The 16680-nt window shown below is 39.9% G+C and overlaps 2 protein-coding genes across 2 annotated transcripts in view; both read right to left on the bottom strand.

The window, feature by feature from the left end:
* The window catches only part of LOC133440438 (zinc finger protein 391-like), a 133437-nt gene that overhangs the window by 15411 nt on the left and 101346 nt on the right, over positions 1-16680 (bottom strand). The gene's annotated exons all lie outside the window — the stretch shown is intronic.
* LOC133441183 (zinc finger and SCAN domain-containing protein 2-like) lies at positions 8786-10153 on the bottom strand. The gene has a single exon (XM_061718583.1). It carries the CDS (start codon positions 10004-10006, stop codon positions 9125-9127), a length of 882 nt encoding a protein of 293 aa, XP_061574567.1. The 5' UTR covers positions 10007-10153; the 3' UTR covers positions 8786-9124.

Genomic DNA, 16680 nt, shown 5'->3' with positions numbered 1-16680 from the left:
AGGTCAGATTTAACTTAATTATGAAAACTAGACATTCAATTGCTAATCCTTTGACCCATATTTTCACCAAATCTCTAGAAACTGGAATAATACCCAATGACCTCAAAATTGCCAAAGTAGTCCCTGTTTACAAATCTGGAGACCATAGTGTAATTAGTAACTACCGGCCCATTTCTGTTCTCCCATGTGTTACGGCTCCCAGCCGTTAGTGCCTGTGTTAGGTGTGTAGTGTATTAATCTGTTTCTGTATTTTTTTGGGCGAGTGAGCACTCCTGTTTTTGATCCATCTTCTTCCCACTGACAGTTCAGATTGACAGGTCCGCCTCCTGCCGCGCCATTGGTCCTCCGCAGCTGTGGCAGATCAGACTGACGAGCTGACACCAAGCTGCTGGTCCAGCTCAAAAGCAGCACACCTCAGTCAGCAATTCGAGGGCTGTCACTGTTCAGTGGGAAAATCCTCCTCGCTGTGTTCTGTGCTCGATTTGTGATCTGTGTTAGTCTGCTGTCTGTTTGTGAGCAGTTCTTGTTTGAGTTAGCTGTATTAGCTGTGTGGTTTTGTAACTGGCTGTAGCCTGTATTTTATTTTATACCGAAGCAGTAAGGGTAAACCGCCATTTAATTTGATCCCCTTTTTCTCCTGTTTTTGTTAAGTTAGGAAGTTAGGCTCAGATATTGTAATTTTGTTTGATCTTTTGTTTCCTCCCAGGGCTTAAGTAGTCTGGTTGAGAAGATAGTTTCTTTTGTTTGTTGTTTTGGCCGAAGAGAAGCTTCATTTTCATTTTTGTAATTTTGTTTCTTTTGTGCTAACCCGGTTAGCACGGATTTGGATGTTGAACCTTGAGCTGTGCAACAATAAATACAGCCTTTTTTGTTTTGAACCATCTCTCGCTGCCTCCTTCTTATGTTGCGCCTCTGTTCCCCTAGCCTGGGACCTAACACATGTTTCTCAAAGATCCTGGAGAAATGGGTCTATAACAGAATGATGAAACATTTGCAGGACTGTAATATACTGTATAAACACCAATATGGATTTAGGAAAAATCATTCTACAGAAATGGCTATACTTCAGTTGGTTGATAAAATTCACACTGCAATCAATAAAAATGAATACACTTTGGGAATCTTTCTTGATTTATCCAAAGCTTTTGACACAGTTAATTTTGATATTCTTCTTCAAAAATTATTACACTATGAATTTGCTGGAATCACTCATGTATGGCTTTTCAATTATATTCATAACCGTCAGTAATTTGTTATCATTGATGTTAAATCATCAGAGAGGGCCACTTTAAAATGCGGGGTCCCGCAGGGGTCTATACTAGAGCCCCTGTTATTTTTGATTCATAGAAATGATTTGGCCGCAGCCTTGTACTCCTTGTTTCCTGTACTTTTTGCCAATGATACAAACATATTTATTTCACATAATGATTTTCATCTCTAATGGGAAAGGCTAACCATGATTTACAAAACATTTCAAAATGGTTTAATATTAACAAAAATCACTGAATATAAAAAAAATCTAATTTCATTATATTTGCATCAAAAAATAAAATATATTGTAAATCTAACACCGGTCTGTCTATAGGAGACGACCCGCTCACTCAGGTTACATCAACAACCTTCCTTGGTGTAATTATCCATGAAAGTTTAAGCTGGAAAAACCACATCAACCATGTCAGTAAAAAATATCTAAATCTATTGGTATTATTGGCAAATTCCGTTGTTTGGTGAATGAAAATTGTCTCCCAACTCTTTATTAAAGCTTGATATATCCATATCTCATTTACTGTAATAGTATTTGGGGAGCTACCTACAACACACATCTTCATGAACTTCACATGTTGTAAAAAAGATTGTGCAGGATTGCCACACACAGTAATTGGTCTGCTCATTCTGCACCTCTTTTCAAACAACTCAATATTTTACCCATCTTTAAGTTAAATACATATCAAAACAGCAATTTTGTTTTCAAAGTATTGTTCCTGCCAGTTTCATTTTCTTTGCCATGTAAAGATTGTTTTCAGTTCAACAGTGATATGCACCATTTTAATACAAGACAGGCTAATCATTTAAATCTCCTGAAGTTCCGTACTGGTTTGTGTCAGTTCTCCATCAGATACAGTTATGGAACACCTACAGCAATCTCGTCTACCTCTACTTCATTCAATCATTTTAAACGTAAACTCAGGACACATTTAATTGATCAGATTACCTAATGATATTTCTAGATTTGTTATTTTTTTTCTTTAATCATGTAGATACCATGTATTCTATTCATGCTTCTGTTTATTTGCTTTGTCTTTGTTTTTAGACTGCAATCATGTATTCTGCATATTTTAAATCTTTGTATAATATTTTGCTGTATTTTACAGGTAGAGGCCTCGTATAAGCCCCTTGGGCTTTTTGCCTCAGCCTAGCACATTACCAATCTCTCTTTTACATTTGTATGTTACTTGTTCTGTTTTTATACTGTGCTGAATTAATTAATCTAAAAAAACGGTGATCTATATCTTTTCTACAGAATAAAGGATTAAGTGTAAAGTGTGAAATATGAGTCTGGTCCAGAGTCTGAATGGAGCATGAAAGGCAGCACCAAGTAAACAGAACAACAAGTTAGTTCGGGATGTTTCCGAATCCCACATCAGCAGCTGCTTGAGCTGGGGAGTTTCCCATTTAGTTGGTTTGCTTCATCACCACGGCTTTTAACTGGAAACAAAGGGATCTTGTAGGAGTCATACTCATGTGTTCATTCATTCAACTTTCCAGGGTTACGTACCGACTCTGTGGAGTCTGATTTCAGGTTTCCAGGCGAGGTCCAACAGTCTGCGCTGACGGTCGAGCTCTTCTTCATACTCCAAGATGCTTTTTTCAAACACTGACAATATTTCTACAGCAGCTGCTGTTAGTCGCTGACCGATAAACTCTCTCAGATGATTCACCTTAGACATTGTTGAAGAGGAAAAAGAAAGGAAACAACAGAACCGTCCTTTCCTTCTTCTTCTCTAGGTTTAATGGCGGATCACAACCAACGTTATTAGGTTCTACCGCCACCTGCTGTACCGGAGTGTGTAACATCAGGATCATTATTACACCAGGGGTCCGTTTCACAAAGCAGGTTTAGTGAGAACTCTGAGTCTGTTAACCCTGAAATGAGGGAAACTCTGAGTTTTCCGTTTCACAAAGGGAGGTAACTCAAACCAGAGAAAGAGAGGTAACTCTAGCCTGTTTCACAAAGAGAGGTAACTTAAGCTCTCGGTCAGTTACCGTAGTAACAGACTCTCTGAACCTAACCTGGTCGGGACCAGGTTTATTTCAGCGAACCTGGAGTTTCTCTCTGTCTCCTCCCTCAGTGGCGTCAATTCAGCCAATGGGTCTTTACGCAATACACATCCGTTTTCTGCACCACGGACAGCAAGCGGCAGAGTTAGAGAGCAGAAAAGGCGTATCTGACAAACGCAACGTATTTTATTCACTATGTCAGTGCAACAATATCACAGGGACATCCCAGTTTAACTTCAAACAGTTAAAGTCCAAATGCAAAAAGGAGAGGGAGAGTAAAAAAAAGTCAAATATTTCCCTTAAACAGATGTATAAGAGGATTTATATCTTACTTTGAGATGAACTTGCATAATTAATCCATCAGTGGCTAACAGCCTCGTTAATATATTCTGGACCCATCACTTGCCTTCTTTCTTTTTTTTTTATTGCGTGGTTGTCTGCTTCCTTTTAATTTTTGTAAGTTAGTAACACTGCAGAGCGCACTTTTTTTTAAACTTTATTTAAAACTTTATTTAAAAGTTCCAATTACAGTCAGAACATTGACCGTGGACAGTCAGGCATCAAGGAATTAAATAAACAAATACAGTATGAGACATAAAGTGGATGAAGTGCATAAGTCATTACATAAGTAACATAAATATAATAAAATAAATCAATTTAAATAAAAAGAAAGAAAATGGCAGGACATATATTATATCTGTAGAGCGCACTAAAAACGAGATTGAAAGCGACCACTGTCGTCAGGGACGCTGGGACATTTCAAGATATGAGGGGGGGGTACAAGTGTTGGGATAGATAATACCTACTGAAATCCATCATGTTGTTCTGATATGCATTTGTAGTTATTTTATATGTATGAAGTAATAGAATACATAAATACAAATAGATACAGAGTAAATCCATAAATATATTTAAAAAAAAAAACATTTACATTTTCCCCTGAAGCCGAGGTGTGGCAGCTGCCGTACCCAATTGACGGCCCTGATCTAATTGACAATAAAATTTCATTTTTTTTTTTCAAAATATGCTCTCATACTCGCCATATGCACGTATTAACACTTCTAACTCCAGTGGCGTATGTATGTGGATCTTCAGATGCAAACTAATGTTTCCTAAAAGGGATTTTGTAAATTGAAAAGATAAATAAAGTTAAAAAGAAAAAAAAGAAAATGTATGTCGCTCTTTTGTGTCGCCGGTTGCCATGGTGAATCCTTGTATCAGCGATCTACTGATGCTGGCTTTTTATTTCCCTCACGCACGGGCTTAACTCCAGGTGAAACTACTTAGAGTTGAGTAAATTACCTCAAATTCGCTGTTCTGGAACCGAAAACTCAGAGTTTCCGATCTCAGAGTAGATCAACTAAGAGTTCAGGATTAGACTCAGAGTTTGTTGAACCTGCTTTGTGAAACGGACCCCTGGTTACAGTCTAACTTAAAGGGGAAAAAAAGGAAATACCTAAATAAAATAAGATAACCACATTTAAATCTTATTATCTATCCCTGCATCTTTAAGAAAGACAAGGATTTCCTTATAACAATCCCTCATCACCTTACTCCTCCCTAATAACCTACTAAACTCCATTCCCGTCCCAGCTCGTACATCCTGTCTCTTAAAGGTGACCTATTATGGCATTTAATGTATATTTTAAACAGGCCTTGAATGTCTTAAAAACAATCTAAAGCTTGTTTTTTCTACATAAATCAGAAATCCAGCCTGTGGGCCATGTCTCTAGTTTTACCGCTTCTAACCTCTTTTTCTGCGCCTCATTTTTAGGGAAGGGGGGGGTATGATAATGAGGCTCTGTGCTGATTGGCTCCCTGAATGACGTGTAGCAGGGGAGGAGCATAAACCTCGCTCCGCCAGAGCAGCCCGAGCCTGTAAATTATCACAACACTGAATTTTCACAAATGGCAACTTTATTGTTAAAAAAATAAAATATGAGTAGTATATAAATAAAATTTATGCACTATTTAAGCCGGATCTACCCGGCGGATGCTGAACGCTGGCCCCGGAGCCACACCAGGCGCCCGGGAGCAGCGCTGCTGGAGCAGCGCGCATCACCGCGGCTTTAACGGGAGAATCTGACCGGTTCCTACCGGCCGGGACCGCAGGAACCGGCCTGGACTGGTAGCAGGGACTCCCGGGGACCGACCAGTGGAATTTCAGCCGGATCTGCCCGGCGGATTCTGCGCGACGGGCGCCACAACGCCACGGCGGGCGCACAGAATGGCTCCGGAGCGCATCCGCGGCGCATCGCCCGTTATCGGGGATCAAACCGACAGATTTGCCTGAAAATCTCGGAGGGTGAAGCCGGTCCGACCTGGGACAGACCCCCGAGGACCCAGCTCCCAAACCACCCGGGAACCTGGATGATTTAACCCGGATCCGCTCCGCCGCGGCGCCACGTCCGACTGGCTGAAGGATGGAGCGCTCCAGCCGGCGGAGAGAGCTGGTTGTGGGCCTGGTTTCAGCAGCGGAGGCTGAACCTCTGGAAATCTGCTCCCGTCGTGACGTCACGACGGGAGCAGATTCTAATCGGCTCAAAAAAAACCACGTGACACTGGGGGACTCTGTCCGGCGGGGGTCAGAGAGCTTGCAGAAATTCATGGTATTTTGTCTCCCCTGTGCTGGCAGGGTGAGGGGAGACCACTTTATATATGTTAAAACAAGAAAAAACATGTTTTTCATAATAGGTCCCCTTTAAAGCGTTCCTTTCTACCTCATACTTGCCACATTTAAGAATCACATGCTCTACATTCTCTGTGACATCACACTCATCACATTTATCACACACGGACTTTGACATTAAATACAGAGTTGATTTTAAACTAGTATGACCTAATCTTAATCTAGAAATGACTTCCTCTCTCCTACACTTTCCTCTGAAAACCTTCACCTTAATTGACTTCTGTATGTTATAAAAATGTCTCCCTTTTACACCGTTGTCCCACACCTTCTGCCATGAATCCCTCACTGCCTTTCTAATTCATGATTTTGCTTCACCTTTACCAAAAGGAATTTCCATAATTACCTCACTACTCAATTTCAATGCTCTTTTAGCAATATTGTCTGCTTTCTCATTGCCATCAACACCCATGTGGGCAGGAACCCAACAAAACTGCACAGTAATTCCAGTTCTGTATAACCTCCACAATACCATTAATATTTCCAACACTAGATCTTCTCTTATTGTTTTATTTGAAGTCAAACTTTGAAGGGCTGCAGTGGAGTCTGAACAAATGATATAGTTCCTTCTCGCAGTTACAGTAAGTATTTCATTTACCAACGAAAGTAATTAGAACAAAATGCATACAACATTCTTTTCATCACTGGTTTACTACGACTTCTGTCATTTAGCAGACGCTTTTATCCAAAGTGATTTACATCTGAGAAAACAACACAAGCAAGAAGGTTTAGAAAGAGTTTTATTTTTTCTGACACAATGAGAGCTGATGCAATTTATATGATAAGCTTCTGATTGTTAATATCAATATATTAAATAAAAATATTTTTTAATTCATGTGTACTTTATTACTTGTCATAAAAAAATGTATGTTATTAAGAAACTTTTATTGCAATGGGCTTCAAAATAATACACATGGTAAGTCTTTGAGACATTAAAACATTTAAATATCAAACTGATTTTGGTGTGAAATATATAGATATACAAGACACATTTAAAGCTGCAGTTTCCAACATTTAACCACTAGAGGGAATAAAGATCCCAAACTAACCCCCAAACTCAGAATGACGGTTCATTCATGCAGGAATCACCCACAGGTTTTCTGCAGGGGTTTGAAGCCTCTTTTTCCTCGTATTGTGGCAGGTTGGAATTATATAAAGCAAGAAGTTTAATGCGTAATTAGGGGCGTGGCCTTTTGATTGGAATTAATTTGTCCATAAAAAATAAAAAATAAAAAAACCTGTAAATAAATACTTTTTCTAAGATCTTAGAAAATGTTGGGAGTAAAGAATCAGGCCTGTAATTAGTGAATTGGTGTCTGTCTCCAGTTCTGTACAGTGGGATGACTTTTGCAGTTTTCTTTTTGTTTTTGGAAATGTCCCAGTTCTGAGCGACTGATTACAGCTGTATGTCAGTTAACAATCCATCAATAACCTTTTTGACTATTGTCATATCACCACAGTCAGTTGACACCTTGTTTTTACATTTACTTACAATATCTATGATTTCTCTCTCCTCCACAGCTGTGAGAAACATTGAATCTGGATTTCTACTTATTAATGTTTCCTTCCATCCATCAGCTGATCCAGGATCACACATTTTTCTGCCAGTTTTGGTCCAACAATCACAAAATACCTGTTAAAATTATTAACCACCTCATTCATATCATTAATGACTTCGTTACTGGTTAAATATTGTGGATAATTAGTCTGTCTTGAACTTTTACGTTATTTTTAGTCCTTATTCATGAACGAATTCATGTCCCTCTCCATGAAGGCAAGTGGTCTCAGCTCTGAAACAGCAAAGTCCTCCCTCCATCATCATATTATTATTATTATTATAGTAATTATTATTACAAAAGTGCATCTCCACTCGTTGAGTTTGCACTTTGAAAGAGATGGAAAATGGACTGGTACCAAAAGCCAGGCTTGTTGCACAAGGTTTTGAGGAACTGCAAGTTTCTGCTACAGAAGGAATCTCCAACCTGTGCTTCAGTCTCTGAGGCTCCTTGTGGCAGGAAGTTATCAAAAACAATGGACACTGCATTTGATGGACATAACATCTGCCTTCTTTCATGGACTAGAAATGTGGAGAGACATTTTTTATTATTATCATTAAAGTAGATTGTTCACTCTTGGGTTTATGTTGAGCTTTTATAACTCACCACCAGGGGGCACTGCTGCTCTTTCTACATATGGAGAGTGTAATATTCCAGAATTATAAACAATATAATAAGTCATCCATCTAAAATGAAAACTTAATTACATTTTCATGATTATTTCTGACTAAATATGAGTTGAGGTAAAAAGACATTTACTCCTAAACGGATGTCTGATATAAAAGGGTTAAATCCAAAGTGTGTCCTCTTCCTGGAATCTGATCCCGATGATCCTCCCTCTTCTTCCTGCTCTCCAACCTGCAGATCTGCAGCTTCAACACGGATCTCAACATCAGCTTTAGAAGAAATCATGTGTCAGAAGAGTTGTAAATCTAGCACAACTTGATTTTATACATGTGATTCAATAATATTGTTAATTTCATATTTCAATAATATGAAAAACGTACACAAATATGTTGTAACATATAGTTACAATAACACAGCATGGATCATTTGAATTACATTGTTTTGACTTAGTTTGTCCCATGAATTATCACGATAATTTGATGTAGGTGCATCTCAGATTTTAAAATGCATAAAGCCTTTTACAGTTTTCAGAGAACTATGTATAACATCACAATATATAACCTCTGCACGGAGTAGATGGAGAGAGTTTAATAACATGGAGCAGCAGATTAACTTTACAAAGAGAATGTGAGTGAAGAAGAAACGGATGGGAAAAAGGACGTGTGAGAGAGGCTTTGTAGATGAACAAAATAAACTGTCACATTTAAAGAAAAATCAGCACATACTAACAGCTCTTTATTTGCACCCTGGAGACAGCAAGTTACCAACAGCAACAAATTTCAAGTTGACGGAGAAGTATAAATCCGGGTTGAACCTGCAACCCTTGTGGGGAGGGGATTAGGCTCATCAGCCGCAGGAGGTGGTGGTTGGACTTCTGCGGGTTCTTCTTCTGTGGTCACCAGAAGTCACCAGTCTTCTGTAGGCCAGACAGGAGTGGACAGCTGCCCCCGGAGGACGACAACATGAAATTCATTTGTCACGAGTCACCAGACTTCTCCTCCGGGTGATATGTCATGTGTCTCAGCAAATCAATTCTGCGGCTAAAACCTTTGTTGCACGTCTTGCACAAATATAGATTATCGCCCGTGTGCGTGGTTATGTGCCGTTTAAGGGCTGATGATTCAGTAAAGGTTTTTCCGCAGGTGTTGCACAGGTACGGCCTTTCGCCGGTGTGGGTCCTCGAGTGAACCACCAGGGTGGAACGTAGCCTGTAACTTTTTCCACATGTTTTGCAGATGTAGGGCTTCTCGCCTGTGTGCGTGTATATGTGATTTTTAAGAAGTGATGCGTGTCCAAACGATTTTCCGCAGGTGTTGCACAGGTATGGCTTTTCGCCAGTGTGGGTCCTCGAGTGACCCACCAGGTGGGAACGTTGCCTGTAACTTTTTCCACATGTTTTGCAGATGTAGGGCTTCTCGCCCGTGTGCGTGTATATGTGCCGTTTAAGATTTGATAATGTAGTAAAGGTTTTGTCGCAGGTGTTGCACAGGTACGGCCTTTCGCCAGTGTGTATCTTCATGTGATCCATTAAATTACAACTTTTACTGAAATCTTCCCTGCAAGTGCTAAAAGAAAACGCCTTCTTCCCCGTGTGGGTCCTGTCCAGCTTTGATTTACAGTTGCTGTCTGACGGGACAGCAGCATCTTCGTGTTCACCGTGTCGTCTCATTGGCTCCGGATCTGCAGTTTTACTGGAGTCTGAGCGTAAACTTTCAGTCCCTTCCTCATCTTTGTTTTGAGCTTCAGGAGAAGTGTGCAACAGCAGCTGGTCACAGTTTGGTCCCGGTTCACCATTTTCAACTTTCACATCAGCGACATTGACCAATGAGACATCCACCTCTACGTCCTTGCGTTTCATCTCCTGACCGCTGGAGTCTTCCTCCAGTTCTGTAGTCTGTGGATGCCCTGGTTCCCCCTGGTCCGGGCTGCAGCTCCTCTCCAGGTTATCCAGGTGCTGGTCACTGAAAACCCCGTCCTCCTCCACCTTACAAACATTTTCTTGTGGGAGTTCTGGAATTACAAAAAGGGACAAAAAGATAGGATTTTAACAAGTCAAAAGTGCTTCCCAGTGTTGATTGTTTGGTTGTATTTGTGAGGTTTAAACTTTGTCCTGAACCTTCGGTCTTCCCCTTCATCTATGTTGTATATATTTGAAAACAAGTGCATTACTCTGTGTGACCATTAGGCGGCACTGTGACTGTACTCTTGTGTTACTGCGTTGTTATCGAGACAGTTGAAGAATAAAGTTGTTGTTCTAGAAATGGCTTCTTCCGCGTCATATATAACGATCTAAATACAAGTACTGCATATGAACACCTATATGAGCATCCTCCAACCGTCGTGTTTTTTGCCAGTGTCCTCTCACATCTTACAAGTTCTAGTTCTAAGGTATAGAGTGTATAACAAAATAAATGTTGACCGGTTTGAGATGCAGGTTGATGACATCCTATGGGATGATGGATACACCCATGATGATGTTGAACAAGCATATCAGTCATTATTCAAGTCTTTCAACTCTGTATTCAACAGGTGCTTTCCTCTTGTCAGCAAAAAAGCAAACCAGGTCTCTGCATTTAGAAAACCCTGGTTTACACCAGATCTCCACAAGTCTCTGAAAGCTAAGAATAGATTGTATAAGAAATTCATCAGTAATCCATCCCCAATTAATAAAGCAAATTATAAGACATTTCGTAACAATTATAATCATCTTGTTAGAATTGCCAAGAAAAAGTACTTTTCCGACAAATTCAATGAGGCTTCTAATAACATAAAAACTACCTGGGGAGTCATTAACCAGCTTCTAAATATGAATAATTCTACAGCCAATCTTGTACAATCGAGTCTACTCTGACCCATCTGACATTGCATATGTTTTTAACAATTATTTTGTTAATATTGGTACAGTTCTTTCAGAAAGGATAACTCCTATAGCCGGGTCTCCATCTGAGTTTCTGACAGGTTCCCATCCTTCTATTCAGAGCTTCAAGCCTCCTACAGAGAAGGAAATCTTTGACATAATTATGTGCCTGAAAGACTCAGCTGCTGGTCATGATGAGGTCAGATCTAACTTAATGATGAAAACTAGACATTCAATTGCTAAGCCTTTGACCCATATTTTCACCAAATCTCTAGAAACTGGAATAATACCCAATGACCTCAAAATTGCCAATTGGCCCACCTAGATGGTGCTTTCAGCATAAGTGCTTACAAGATGAAGAATTTTGTAAAGTACATAGGAAAACAAATAGAGTAGTTCTTCAAAACTAACACTACACAGACAACAGCATGTATAAGGTGGGAAGCATTTAAAGCCTTTCTCAGAGGACATATAATAAGCTATACGGGTTCAAAGTCAAAAAAAGGCACAAGAAGAGAGATTACATTTGGCAAAAAAAAAGAAAACTCTTCAAGAAAAAGTTTATGAAAAAAACAACTCTCAACTGGAAAAATAATTACTAATTCTGAGGTCTGAATATGACAAACAATCTGCTTTTAGAGCCGCATCTAGTCTTCTAAGATTAAAACAGTCATTCTATGAACAAGGTGATACATCTGGAAAACTATTAGCATGGCAAATAAAACAATTAGAGACCAGAACAGCTATTACAACAATAACATCCAACGGGAATGTTGTGGTGAACCCTACAGAAATAAATGATGCTTTCAGAGATTATTATTAAAAGATTATATGGTACAACTAACTCTATTAATGTACAAAATAGATTTTTAGATGGATTACCTATTCCTTGTACCCCAGATGAATATAAACAAGATTTAAATACAGATATTACCAAAGAAGAAATCTGTAACGCCATAGATAATTTGAAATCAGGAAAAAGAGCAGGACCAGATGGTCTCCCGATTGACTTGTACAAAGCATTTAAAAAAATATTGCTAACACCCCATTTAGAAATGTTTCTCGAGGCATTTCGGAGTGGCAATCTTCCATCTTCGATGAATAAAGCTCTAATTATTTTACTGCCAAAACCAGGCAAAACCCATAATAAGTGTGAAAATCTGAGACCAATAAGCCTCCTAAACTCGGACCTTAAAATATTATGTAAGCTTCTAGAAATTAGATTACAGAGAATTCTGCCAAAAATTGTAAATAAGGACCAAAATGGATTCATATCAGGAAGACAAGGTTTCCATAATGTCAGAAGAATACTGAATATCATTCACTATAAAAAAAGATAAACCAGATACAGCCCTATTATCACTAGATGCCGAAAAGGCCTTTGATAGGGTCTAATGGCCTTATCTTTTCAATGTTTTAGAAAGATTTGGTTGTGGAAATATCTTTATTAAATGGGTGCAGGTCATATACAATAACTCTACAGCAGAAATTCTACGAACAGAAATATTTCAAAACCAATAAATGTTAACAAAGGATGTCGACAGGGCTGCCCTCTCTCACCCTTGTTATTCACATTAGCAATAGAACCGTTTACTATAGCAAAACGTTCTCATCCACAGTTTTGCGGAATTAAAGTAGGACCAGTAGAGCACACAATTGCCCTTTACACGGACGATGTAATCTTATTTATGTCCTGTTTAAGGAAATCAATCCCAGCTCTGATACAGCTGATAAGAGCGTTTGGCGATATCTCAGGGTATAAAGTGAATCATACCAAATCCTCTATATTACTACTTAATTCAAATGAGAGGAAAAATCCAATAGCTGAAGCAATTCAGTTCAATGTTGTGGACCAATTTAAATATTTGGGAATACGCATTGTACCCGGGTTAGAACAGGTAGCAAGTGCCAACTATGAACCTTTAATGGCAGAAGTTAGTGAGTCAATCGACAGGTGGATGTCGTTACCAGTATCCATAATGGGCAAAGTTAATATTTTAAAAATGAATATTTTGCCAAAGTTGCTTTATTTATTCCAGAACATCCCATTACCACCACCTACAGATTTATTCTCAAAAGTCAAAACATTATTTGTTGGTTTTCTATGGAACAACCGTAGGGCGAGAATACGCTTGTCTTTATTGTACTTACCATATGACCGGGGGGGTCTAAAATGTCCGAACTTGATATGGTATTACTGGGCTGCACAACTGAGGTCTATTATGTTTTATTTTTCAATGGATAATGCCCCCCACTGGGCTGAAATGGAATCTTGTGGCTTAAATCTATCTCTTCCTTCATATATTTATTCAGACAGTGTACAAAAGCTTTGTAAACAAACTAAAAATCAAATTGTTAAACAAATGATAAAGATTTGGTATGAAGTGAAGAAATACTTAAACGAACCACAATCACTATCGCAATTTAGGCAGGGCAGATGAAACATTCAAATTGTGGTTAACTAAGGGACTAAAAACAATTAAAAATCTATACACAACAAACTCAGATGATATGATGTCCTTTGAAGAACTAGTAGCTAAATATAATCTTAATAGAAAACATTTCTTCAACTACCTTCAGCTTATAAATGATGTTAAAATAAATCAAAGCAATCTACTTTCTAAACCCTGTAGCACAGAACTAGAAAAAATTGTAACAAAGAATTGTCTGAGAAAGGGTGCAATATCAGACATCTACAATTTGATGATATCATTTTCAAGCGAGAACTCAACATATAAGCTAAGGGCCTGGAAGGAAAACATCCAAACAGATATTACCAAGGAAGAGTGGGAAGCCGCATGTGCCAACGCTCATTCTGGATCCATAAATGCACGCCTTAGAATAATACAATATAAATGGTTAATGCGGATGTATCTGACACCGATGGATTTGAATAGATATGACCCAAATATACCAGACATATGCACAAAATGTACAGAAGATAGAGGAACACTATTTCACTGCCTTTGGCAGTGTAGAATAATTATTAAATTCTGGGAAGAGATAAGAGTCATCATCGAAAAGATAATTTCCAAATCAATATCATTGGATCCTAAACTTTTCCTGCTGGGCCTTTATCCAGAGAAACATAACTTCAGTAAATATGAAAAAGCAATTATAGATTTAAGCTTTTTAAATGCCAAAAAATGTATTGCACTACTATGGAAAAGAAGCCATTAACCAAGTACCAGTCAATGGTTAAGACAAATGTTATCAACCCTACCGTTGGAAAGAAATACTTATATTCTGAAAGCCAAACAGCATGTATTTGAAGGTACATGGAAGCCCTGTATTGAATATGTCAAGATCTCAGACTTAACAGAAAACCAAAATGATCACTAACTGTGGGTATGGTGTGTATGTTTGTTTATATGTATGTATGTATGTATGTATGTATGTATGTATGTATGTATGTATGTATGTATGTATGTATGTATGTATGTATGTATTTATTTTTTCTCTGTTACTTTTAAAGCGCGTAGCGTATCATTATTATTACTATTATTTCACAATCCATTACCGTATTTTCGCGACCATATGGCGCACTGTGTGGAAAGGCGCACCCTCAGTTTTGTGTGTCATTTTTGGTTTTAAAACACACATACGGCGCACCGACCCAAAAGGCGCCGTCTCTGTAGACGGAGCTGCACACACGCGCGCTGCAGAACACACACGCGCTAAAAACAGAGCGGAAGCAAAACTTAGTTTGATATTTTATTTCACTTTTCACATCAATCAAACCCTTCAAAGGTTCATATTCTGTTTCTGCATTAAAGAGTTAAAAAAAACCACCGGGGCGCTGCACATAAACCTGTCTCAGCCACCCGATCATCTCCTCATCCATCCAGCCCTTTTCATTTCACTCTGGCTGGAAAAGTCTGTTTAGGCAACGCCTTTCTTTTAAAAATCACCATAGCCGGCAGTTTCTGTCCATCAGCGTGGCAGCCAAGCACAAGACTAAATAAACTTTTCATACCCCGTTGTGCTGCGGATCCCGACCGCGGCGGTCCCGGGTCCCCGGTCCCGCTCCCCCCCGCGCTGGACCGGGTCCGCTCCCCGTCTGCTCCCTCGTGCTGGACCGGGTCCCGGTCCCGGTCCCGGTCCCGGTCCGCCCCCCCCCCCGCCCCGCGCTGGTCCCGCGGCGGTCCCGGGTCCCGCGTCCCGGGACCGCCGCGCTGGTCCTCCTCCGCTCCGCCGCGCTGGACCCGCTCACACACGCGCTGTCGGGGAGCCGGTACCGGGGTTTGTATCCGACACGAGCTCCGCTGATTCAGCTGCGCCAGTCCGAATTTCCAGACCTGGAATCAGCTTCTTGATCATCATCTGTAGGAGCCAAGCCCAGTGCTTGGCTACTGAGAATGTTTGACCGGGATCTGGTCGACGCGCTTGGCTGCTGCTGCCCACTTTCCCCGGCGGTGACGGACGAGCCAGGACGCTTTCTTCTGATGCGATTAAAACAATATTTATTGCGTCTTGATTAATGTTGATCAGACAAAGCATGAAGTGTAACTTTAGCGCCACAGCGGTCAAAAACCATTTGCCCTTCCGGGCCAAACATCTGTCAAACAATGTGACGTCATCACCTTTATACACGTACCTGTGGCTCAGGTAACACACAGCGCCACCCACACACACACACAGTGAATGACAACCTTATTTGGCTCCTATATCATCCCTTCATCCAGCCCCCCCTTTTCATTCGTCCTTATAATGACTCCGGCTGGAAACGTCTTATGCAAAGTTTTTCTTTTAAAAATCCCCATAGGTTTCTGTCCATCAGCTGCGCCAGTCCAGCACCACATACATGAGAATCTGTGTGTGTGTCGCGCCGCGAATACACACCCGCGCATGTCGGGATCCGGTACCGGGTTTGTAACCGACAGATTTGGCTGCAAATCTCGGAGTGTGAAGCTGATCTGACCTGAGACAGACCCCAGAAATCTCTGCTCGCAAAGCTGCCGAGAACCAGGTCATCGGACCCGCTTGGGGAACCAGGAAGTCGGCTGCAGCAGCACGCATCACGAGGCTTTAACCTTTAACGTGTGCTTATTTAAATAGAGCGGAGCAAAACTTAGTTTGATTGTATTTTATTTCACTTTACACATCAAGCAAATCCTTAAAAGTCTTTATCATCTGTTTACGCATTAAACAGCTCAGTGGAGTCTCATTCACATCGCAACTCACGGGGGCTTCACCCGCCCCCTTCTCCCTTTACCGTTCTCATGGTGGCCGGCCTCACATTACCGTAATTCAGGTAATAGACACGGCGTGTGTTTTTATTGTGATTGTTTTGTTTTAAGCTGGTTTTTTTTTGTTGCTATATTTGGCAGCTAATCTATAAGAAAAGACATGGCCATGACTAGACTATACATGACATGATTGTTTTTACTGTGATTGTCTTGTGCTGCTATAAAACTCAAATAAAGATATTGTGGAAAAAATAAATAAATAAAATATATTGTAAATTTAACACCGGTCTGTCTATAGGAGATGACCCGCTCACTCAGGTTACATCAACAACCTTCCTTGGTGTAATTATCCATGAAATTTAAGCTGGAAAAACCACATCAACCATGTCTGTAAAAAAATATCTAAATCTATTGGTATTATTGGCAAATTCCGTAGTTTGGTGAATGAAAATTGTCTCCCAACTCTTTATTATAGCTTGATATACC

The sequence above is a fragment of the Cololabis saira genome, chromosome 3, assembly GCF_033807715.1.
Source record: "Cololabis saira isolate AMF1-May2022 chromosome 3, fColSai1.1, whole genome shotgun sequence".
Lineage (NCBI taxonomy): Eukaryota > Metazoa > Chordata > Actinopteri > Beloniformes > Belonidae > Cololabis > Cololabis saira.
The sequence above is the reverse complement of the archived record's forward strand: the minus strand, read 5'-3'. Positions and strand labels throughout refer to the sequence as shown.